Source organism: Apaloderma vittatum, unplaced genomic scaffold, assembly GCF_000703405.1.
Source record: "Apaloderma vittatum isolate BGI_N311 unplaced genomic scaffold, ASM70340v1 scaffold11341, whole genome shotgun sequence".
Classification (NCBI taxonomy): domain Eukaryota; kingdom Metazoa; phylum Chordata; class Aves; order Trogoniformes; family Trogonidae; genus Apaloderma; species Apaloderma vittatum.
The window spans coordinates 14,790-24,570 of NW_009698534.1; the positions used below are offsets into that span (position 1 = coordinate 14,790).

The following is a 9,781-nucleotide window of genomic DNA, read 5'->3' on the forward strand; positions in this document are numbered from 1 at the left end:
GCTCTGATTCAAATGATCCCAAATTTGTAGCCCAAGCTCCGTTGTGAGCTCCTGTGCAAAACCTCAGAAGTCAATCTGAAAGGAGTCAAAACCAGCACAGAGGTTTCAGAGTACTTGGATGAGAAGTCCAACTACCCTTTTTCTGATACAACAGGGGAGAAACCTCTCGTACCTTTTTTTTTTTCCTAAACACACCAAAATGAGCTGGTAAGAAGCCACAAAAGACTTGTCAACCGAGTCATAGTGTAAAGAGGACCTAAAGGGAGCTTTGTAAATTAGACCACGTTCTGTAAAGATATCAGGTAGTAAAATTACAGGAAACTTGCTTTGGGGAAAAATTCCCTGAGAGCTGGCCTGTGGTGGAGAACAGCGGAAACCACCGTGGTCCTTCTTGTCAGAGAATAACCTAAGCTGGACCTAGAAGCATAACTTTGATTTTCAATAAGCTAAGAAAGTGCATATTGAGTGAAGTATCTCTTAAGTGTCCGGAATAATGGAAACATGAGCACTAAACTGTGGGAGCTAATTGCCTAATAGCTCCTGTTCCTGTTTGTGCTCCATTTATCAGCTAGATCCTCAGAAACCTCGCTGCAGCATCAGCGCGCGCTCGTTTGTGCTGAACGGCCGTGATGCTTAATGCTCATCCCAGTGGCGCTCTAATTAGTGGTAACCTCTTTCCAGCCTGGTATTTTTCTGTTCAGCGTGACATGCTTTTTCCTTGAGCAGTGCTCAGGTTTTGGTTCACGCCTTCTTTGGCTTGTTGGGGAAGACGAGTGCCTGGGCAGAGCCTGCACGCCTCCACCCCCTGCTCACCGGGAGCAACGTCTCCCTGCAGTAACTCACTTGTTCCATCCTAATTCATATTTTGTTTCTGAATGGGAATGTGAAACTTGTTTGGGTAACTCTATTGACAACACAATTTTTTTTGGTGTAAAATGATCTGGCAAATCGCACCAAAGGCTGAGTCCCTGAGCTGTGTTCATCTGGTGCAGTTCACGCTCATAGCTGGTGTTCAAGGTCCCTATCGTGTTGCCAGAGCGAATAAAATAGGATCTTCCCCCTCCCACACCCAATATAAAACGCTACTATCATCCAACATGTCCTTTGTGTTTCGAGATACGAAGTGGTGGTCACCATCAGACTTTTAATTACCCAAATGCTCAGGTTATTCAGGGTGTACTATTAGCTTTTGTATTCTAGCCCGTGAAATAGGATGCAGAAGGCTCCACACATCCCTGGTATGTGAATTAATGCAGGTGGCCTTATGTTTTCCCAAACTGGGGCTCCTTGTGCCTCTGATGTACCCCCATACTGGGCACACAGGTGCCACCAGAGGTGCTGCTTTGGGGACAAACCTCCTTGTTGTGCACCGAGAGGGAATGGGAGCTGCTCGTGTAATCCTGCGTGTTTTCCTGTGAATGGGTGCCCAAAATAGCAGCGAGTAAAAGCCTTCACTGCAAAGGATCCTGATCTTCCTATCCTCTTTAGGCTCATTGTATCCTGCTAAGAGGCTTAATTAACACAGTGCTTGTCAGACCTCATCAGGCGGAAACACGGACTCTGCATTGCTGGATACAGGGGGGCACGGTCTTCCCTGGGAATGCAGGGCAAAATATAAATGAAAATGAATAAAATGAAAAAAATAATGAAATTAATATACCCAAGAGGCACAAAAAGTGTGTGTGTGGGGGGGAAATTCCTTGTTAAATGGGAAACAGGTTTTAAAAATATGGGCAATAACAGAGATGGGTGTAAGCAGCTTGGGACAGCATTGGCAATGGGCTGTTTTCAGTCACCAAAAGCATCTGAGGTGTCTTGAAAAGCACTGGAAAAACATCAGTGAAAGAGAAAACTGCCCAAAGCTGACATGTTTGACTAACTGCTGTACTCATTCTTCATTATAAGGTGGAAACAAAAAATCCCACCTTATTATTGCTATTTTTGGGCTGCGGTTCTACTGGAATTGGAGCTTTCTCATCCCATCTCTGTCTCCCTGACCTCTCAGGAAGCAGCAAACGACAGAGCTCTTAGGCAGAGATACAGAGCATGCATGTCCAAAAGGTATTTTGAAAATTAATTTTTAATATGTGGCCTTTGCCCCGATTTCTGTGTTAGTCTAAACCCTCAGGTATAAATAGTGCCACTGACCTGAATGAATATTTTTGGGTATAGCAACAAGAAAAGAATCATTGCCTGCTCGTGGAGGTAAATATTAATCTAGGTATGATCTAGTGTCCGCAGACTTTTTTTCCTTAGAATTTGCACTAATAACTGGTTTTTGAGATGGACTTCTTCAAAAGGAGTTTAGGGACTAGTGCATTTAGTTTGTTTTACATTTATGCTCCTCTGCATCCGAATGCGCCTCGGATGGCTGGTTCACAATTTCCAGGGCTGGTCGAACGCGAGGTGGCACTTCTGTGCAAGTTCAAACTAGGACCAAAGTCTACGTCAACCTCTGGATCCCTCCATTAAAAAAAAAGACCCTGCAACCTGCTGGAGGCAGCTGGGCCAGGTTGCTACATCATGACTCTGGATGTGCCCACGCAGAGCCTCTCCTTGGGCTGCGAGGAGCCAAGCACGACCCATCTGCAGTGTGAAAAGGTGGAGGGACTCGAAATCTTCTTGCTCTGATGAAATACCAACAGCAAAACCAAAATGGGATTTTATAACTTGTGGATAGTGCTGGGAGCCAGCTCAGTGCAGCTTAATGTGGCTCTTCTACACAGGCTTCTCCTTGGCAAGAGCCTATAGATTCTATAGACCCTCTTGGTCTTTCCTGCCCTTCCAGTAAGGCTGCAGCATTTCTTGGAAATAATTTCCTAAAAGTACAGATCTACAGGCTGAAAAGTAATCAACACATAAACAGAATGTACATGTTAAAGACTAGAAAAAGACACTAGTTGGTTCTTAACGTCGGTCTTGCACTTCAAGACTTCATGGCTTCTTCTTCCTCTGGTATCTCGAAGAGTTACCCCATCGCTGTTCGTGTCTGTGTTCAACAGGAGGAGGAAAAAGAAAACGGCAGCAAATTATAACAAGGTTTATAGAGGCATCATAATTCACTCCGTGTTCCAATGGGAAGGACGGATCTCTTCCAATTTAATTTTCTGAAGTTTGAGTTTGCAGCTGGGGCACTCCTGGGGCGATGCGTCTCCCAAGGCTGTGGGACTGGGAGAGCAGCACCCCGGCCGTCCCTGTGCTGGGGGCAAAGCATCCCAATCGTTTTCGGTGGGCGCAGCAGCATCACTTAGCTTCATAAATTTTGTTGCAAGGAGCAATAATCGATACTTCATGGTTAATGATGCAAAACTGAAATTAGTATAGATTTTATGTCTCCTTCTCTTCCCAATTACGCAAACATTACCATGCCCCTACTGTGGTTGCCTCATATTACGGCTTTTATAAAGACTGTCCAGTGATGTTTAATTGAAAGACTGAATAATCAAAAATGTCACAACCAATTTTGGGTTTTCCTTTTTTTTTTTTTTGTTCTGTCTTCACCCTGAGGTTAATGGAAAATGATGTCAAACACAAGAAATGATTTATGTAAGTCATGCAAGTTTTGTCACCCGGAGCTATATATAAAGTCAATTGCAAATTGTTTTCACATTCTAAATTACCATGCATAGCTCTGGGGTATGCTGAAAAAATGACCAGTAGAATAATAAGGAGGAGAAAAGGTTATCCTCTGAACTGAACTGTGCTTCAAAGAAAGCAATTTTGAAAGTTGCTTGGTTTTAATATGCCAGAAAAGGATCTTCCTCAGAGCAAGCAAAAAAAAAACACAAACCACCAAGCAAACAAACAAAAAAACAAACCACCCACAACAAAGGAAACCGAAACCCCCAAACTGGAAGGCGAAAATAAAAACAAGTTTCACAGCTGACGAGGGGCAAAGACTGCGGAACCACCTAACCTGTCGCCTTGACAAATCTAGTATGTGCACAAAACATATTTTGTGGTAATGGTCCTTCCAAGGCTGGGAGGAAATGAAAGCTGAGTTAGGAGTAAATCAGCTCCCGAGATCTTGTTTCGCGTCAAAGGGGGCAGAATCTTGTACGGGATTAAAAAGTGCCACCAAACGTGTCACAAAACGGGCTTTATTTGGGAAAGCAGGAGGTAGAGCTGGCTGATCCGCTGTGCTCCTGGAGATTGCGACTGGCTTATTGGAAATAAAATTCTTTGATTCCTCCCCAGGTCAGATAAGACACACAAGACAAGAATGTCCTTCTTTTGCCTTTTCCATGATCTTGGCCTTCCTGGGAATCCTGCATCTGCGTGCAAGGCAGCTGTGAAGTGAATCACCCTTCTTCCTTGCTCTTAGTATCTTTTGCTTCCGATTCCCAACTTACTGAGCTACAAGGAGCCTCGAGCTGACGCTTTTGTGCTTCACAGAGACTCCTCATCTCCCAGAGTCACTTAATTCCCAAACAGCTGATGTATCAATGCAAACCTGAAGATGCATCCCTGCACCTCGGGGTGCTCATGCTTTTTGCGTTGTGTCACAAGGACATGCTGGACAGGTTTCAGTGTTTCACCAGCTTTTAAGGAGACTGGGCACCCGTGCTCCATGTGTGTGTGTGTCCCCCAGCGATGCCAGGGCTCTGCGGGATTGTGCCCTGCAAGGGCGTGCAAAGCTCAGCCCAGGGATTGCATCCCCTGGAGCACGTGCTTCTTTGCAGCCAGGTTCTCCTCCACTCCATCTGAGCGATAAAACCTTGCCGGCCAGGCACAATTTAGTTTTTCAAGTCAAATTGTTGCACCATGGGTAATTTTTTTCTTGGGACATTAGTGCAGATGCAGGGAACCCCAGCTATGTGTCTGCAGTTAAATTTGTGACATCTCCGCTACTGAAACAGGATCCTGATGCAAATACGCTGGTAAAGGCACTGGCCTGTAAATCTCAGCCAGTGACTCTCTTAATTATGAGACTGAATAGTGTTTGATTGCAGAACAAAGAGAAGCGGCTGAAAGTCGGAGCTGATGCTCACTTGCCTCTTACCAGACCATCTTCTCTCAAATCAAAGCAGCCACACAGCTAAGGCGTGAAAGAACAGTTTCTTTTTTTGCTCTGCCTGTTATTTTCGTAGGTCTGATATTTTCTTTCAAACTCGTGCTGGACATACAGATAAATATATTAGTTTCTTTGTAGTTATTTTTGGATACTCAAACTTGAAAGCAATCCCATAGGCATTATCTGAGGGACTGTTTTGTTAGAGGTTGGTTCACGATCTTTAGAGGTTGAGCAAGAATCTCCAAGGGCAGCCAAGGGCTTCCCATAAGTACATTGAAATGCGTTTTGTTTTTTTTTTTTATACTCTCCTTGCAGGAAGAACTCAAAAGGCTCCAGCACACCTTGGAGCAGGTCAACGATGGCAAAGACTTACTTCAAAGGTAAACGTTCGATTTCCACAATATCTCACACGTGACAAAGTGAAATGGCTTTTTTTAAGCCCTTTTTGAGAGACAGTCTCTTTCTTGTAGGCTGGATTTTTTGTGTGGTAATACACTAAATATTCGAAGTTTAGCATCTCTCCCATAAACGACTCTTTAGTTACAGGAGGATAATTTCTGAAAACTGCTGCTGATTGAATGATGTAATTAAGTGTCCAGTAAAATCTCAAAATAACTCCACAGGTTGGAGTCTAATCTTACAAATTTTCATGCAAAGATCTTTCATGCATGTTGCCGGTCCCATCCAAAGCAGTGTCCCAGGATGTTCAGTTTTTATCTTCTAGCATTTTAAAATTGCTTTCTCAAAGCAATTGGTTTGCAGCACCAATTCCTCGGTCATCGTTTATTACAAAGAATTTTTTTTTCATATTCCTGCATGGCTTTTGCTGATGTAATTCATTTGCTACCGGCATTACTTTCCATTCTACGCTCCAGCTTTTCAAACATAGCCCCGGGGATGAAAGTTAATTTAGCAGGAACGTCTATTGTATTTGCCAGTGTGGGTCGTTTTGTTTTGGGTTTGGTTTTTTTGCAGAGGCTTCTTTGCTGGGTGTGCCTGTCTCCGGAGTTGGGGCACCTGGAAGGTTTTAGTGCAAGGACTCAGGCAGACTCTGATCTGGAAACCGGATCAAAAATTCATACTTTTTGTTAACAATCAAATGGGGTTGGGCACAGGGACCCAGACACCTTCCTCCAAAGACAGCAACACCTTATAATAAGCAGCTCTTGTATGTTCTTGTCGAATTTTCAGATTTAATTTACAAGGACTGCAAAAAAATATCATGGTGAGATGCAGCAAACCCATTTTCTTTTCTTCTTTTCTTTTTTTTTCTCCATAGCCATCAGCTTACTATGGATGAAGAAAATAATATCGAAAAATACCATATCAACTTACAGCCCTTGGAATCAAAAGTGAAAATGTAAGTAACAAAGGTTGTACTTTCTGCCTTTAAATGCAGCCAAGTTTGCCTGACTCCTGAACTGCAGATCTCAAAATGTTGCAGATTTCTGTGTGGCTTTGAGTTTAAAAACCCCTCAATTTAGCAACTTAGCCAAGCTCTTCTCTGCTTTTAAGCGCGTGAACATTCTCTTTGAACCAAGTTTCAAATGCTAAACTTCAATGTTGGGTTTGCATGGGGATGGAGGTGTTAAGTCTGAGGGGGCCAGGATCCCTGGGCTGGGGGTGCAGCAGAGCTCCATGGCACTAAGAAATCTGGATTTGATTGGAAAGTGAGGCAAGTGCTAGCCCTCAGCCAAGGCACGTGTGTGACACCTGGCTGCACCACTTGGAAGGAGGAGATAAGCGTCGACGTGTTCTGGTAACCAGCTTCCCAACTTCTAAATGCAGTAACTTCAGCCTTTGTAACACGTTGCCCACACGTCGGATGGTTTACCGTGGGGTCAGGGATTCTCAAAAGCCTGACTGCGCTGCATCATGACACGTGGTACCACTGGGGCTATAACTTAAAGCTCACACACGTGTATCTCGGAGCAGAGGACCCTCCTTTGTGCCTCTTTCAGCGTTGGTCCTCCAGCCCTGGTGCTACCTCCATCCAGGTGGCACCAAGACGGTGCCCCTGGACTTCCCAGCAGAGAGAATAATTTGAGAAAAATTTTCCACTTACGTCAACAAATATGAACACCCTGATGTTGAAAGCCCTCAGCTACTCCATGGCATCATTTTTTTTGACATCGGTTTTACCCAGAGATGTACGTGTTACCACGTTACACACTGAATTTTGCCTTCAGTTGAAAAGCTACAGCTAACTCGCTGTGCAGAGCATTAAAATATTAATGTTATATTAAAATATTAAAAGGACATAAAGTTTCAAATTAAAACCCAGCCAGTATCTTTTAGTCATGCAAATATAAGCCAGATGAAAGAATAAATTTTCTAGAAGGTTAGCTATGACTTAACCTCAGTATATTCTCAAGCTTTAAAATAGAAAGTACAAGTAAGCATAAATACAAAATTACTGCTGGTCCATATTATGCAGTAATGCAGGAAAAATTGGATGCCAAGAGGCACGTCCCTCTGTGTGGAGCTCTCAGCCTGTGAGAGGTTGTCGGTGTCCTGGTGCCCAGCTTTGTCCTCCTCCGGTGAAGCCAAGAATTTCGAGGTATTAAAAAAACCCCCACAATATTCTCAGGACTACTGAGACCAACTTAAGCAGAACTCGAGGTACTTTGCCTACTGAAGACACGCTGAAGGTTTTACTAACTTGACATGCCCAGTGAGTAAAATCCCGGTGGCTTAAAAATCCTAAAAGCTGCTGTCTCTAGCTCATTGTGTGGCAGCGACGCTGCTGGGTCTCGGGTCAGAATTTAGCTGTGCTTTTCTGCAGAGTTCACAGACTCCCTGTGCGCAGGCACCCACATACCCCGCATTAATGCCATTACCATTATGAACAGTTTTAATTTCCAGCATCTCTCCCTGGTACCTTCGGAAAGGCACAGGCGGTCCGGCACTGCCACCTGGTGAGAGCCTCCCCGGCCACCAGCATGCGCAGAAAATGGAATTTCTTGACAGGATTTCACATCAGGTTTTAGAAACCTGGAGTTCGGAAGCAGAGCCTCTACAGCAATTCCCACGCGTTGCTTTGGAGGAAGTTTTAAGTCCCCAGCTACCCACGACAGAGGAGATTTTAAAGGATACCCATCTGACTCTAAGTTTCCAACCCTGTTTGCATTATAATCTGAAAGCTGATGTGAGTATGTTGAAGGCTGTTCATTCTTTTAAACAGATAACCACCTATTTTTAGTTTGTTTGCAAACTATAAGAGAATGGCTGAGTTACGTACAGCCTCAAATTTAAGCCACATCTGAAGGTTTAGGGATTTGAAATAAAGAATCTCTTCTACCCGACCCCTCAAGTTGTACGAGTAGCGGCTAACATAGGACCTGCAAAGGGTGCCTATGAGTGATCATTACCTAAATTAGCAAAATGCACAAAAAAAGAGAGAAAACCGCCGAATCCCACCTCAAATATTTTTTTTTCATCTTTTTTTTTGTTGCCTTCCCTCGGTGTTGGCCACAGCATTCAGCGAGCATGGCGCGAGTACCAGCAGCGCCAGGACCTGCCACCCCATGAGCAGCTGGACAAGCGCAGCCCCTCGCCGCCATCCCTCTCCTCGGGCAAGATGAGCAGGTCCATCAGCATGAACACTTTTTCCGACAGCAGCACGCCGGTGAGTGGCACAATCACCTTCATTTTCCCCTTTGTGGCTTTTTTTGTCAGGTTCCTGGAGTTTGGCTAAATGAGCGCTAGTTTACGGGCTAGTCGTGGAAAGGGTGTATCTAGGGGAGCAGCGGTGTCTCAAAAGAGCGTGCAGAGAGATGTGTCTTGTGTAGGTACAACCAGAAGTGTGCGTTAGATGTGGATCTCGGCAATATTGGGCATTGGAATGCTGTTGGTGGGGGAAAAATTGTTTCCAAACGATGGCTTGTTCTTCTGCGGAAAGCAGAGATCTTCAGATGTGTTTAGCACTTTGCGTTCTTTAGGAAAAAACCCAAATTGTGGTGGTTTTCCTATGAATTAATGTGGTTTTTAGGTGCTGGAGTGTTTTTTTCCCTAAAAGAAACTTAGAGAAGTTGATCTAGGGATTTAAAATTTAACTTGATTTTGGAGTAAATACACACGTCACCTTGCAGACTGGGGGGCTGCTGACAACTGGCGGTTGTACTTCACTTTTTAAAGTGACTCTAAACTAGAAACCCAAATATTGAGCTCGGTTTTTAAAAACAAGGGGCTCCGTGACTGTCTCTGCAGTGGGATCTCTTAGATCAATAAATCAGCAGGTAGTTGTAGAGCCTGTAAGTATTGTTTTCAGCTTTGTGATGGAATACATCCATCTGCAGGGAAACCTAGACTAGAGCAAATGAAATAATTCAGTAGCTAAAAAAAAAAAAACAACTACAGGAGGTAGAAGTTGCCCTGATGTGTGTGAGTTGAAGAGCCAAATAAAAGCACCGTTTGAGGTGTGCAGATAAGGGTTTGGATCCTCACGAGGCGTACATCTTGGTCAGCTGCAGGAAGATTTGTTGGCAGGCATGGGACAGCATGTGGTGGGTTTCTAAATTCTTACAAAAGTCTAGAAATCCTTGCTAGCAGGGTTCTTAAAGCGTACAGAGCCCCTGTGCAAGGAAGAGAGGTTTTTTAAGTTTCACTCTGCCTTCAGTTGCAAAGCCGGAGCATAAAGCCGCTCCCGTAAAGCACGTGGATCCAACAGAGCTTTTCTGTACCAAGAACTCGGGTCTTGGACTTATGGGGATGACTTGACTCCTTCCTCCATCACAGCGAGGTGAGCTGTTCCCAGCAGCTATTATT

The 9,781-nt window shown here is 44.2% G+C and overlaps 1 protein-coding gene across 1 annotated transcript; it reads left to right on the forward strand.

Annotated features, from left to right (window-relative positions):
• Positions 1-3,145: 3,145 nt before the first annotated feature.
• On the forward strand, positions 3,146-8,642 carry IQCJ (IQ motif containing J; the record flags this gene model as incomplete). The annotated part of the gene is made up of 5 exons (XM_009878061.1): positions 3,146-3,228; positions 4,793-4,880; positions 5,330-5,394; positions 6,294-6,374; positions 8,492-8,642. Coding segments are annotated over exons 1-5 (468 nt in total), but the record flags the coding sequence as incomplete, so codon positions are not given.
• Positions 8,643-9,781: the final 1,139 nt, after the last annotated feature.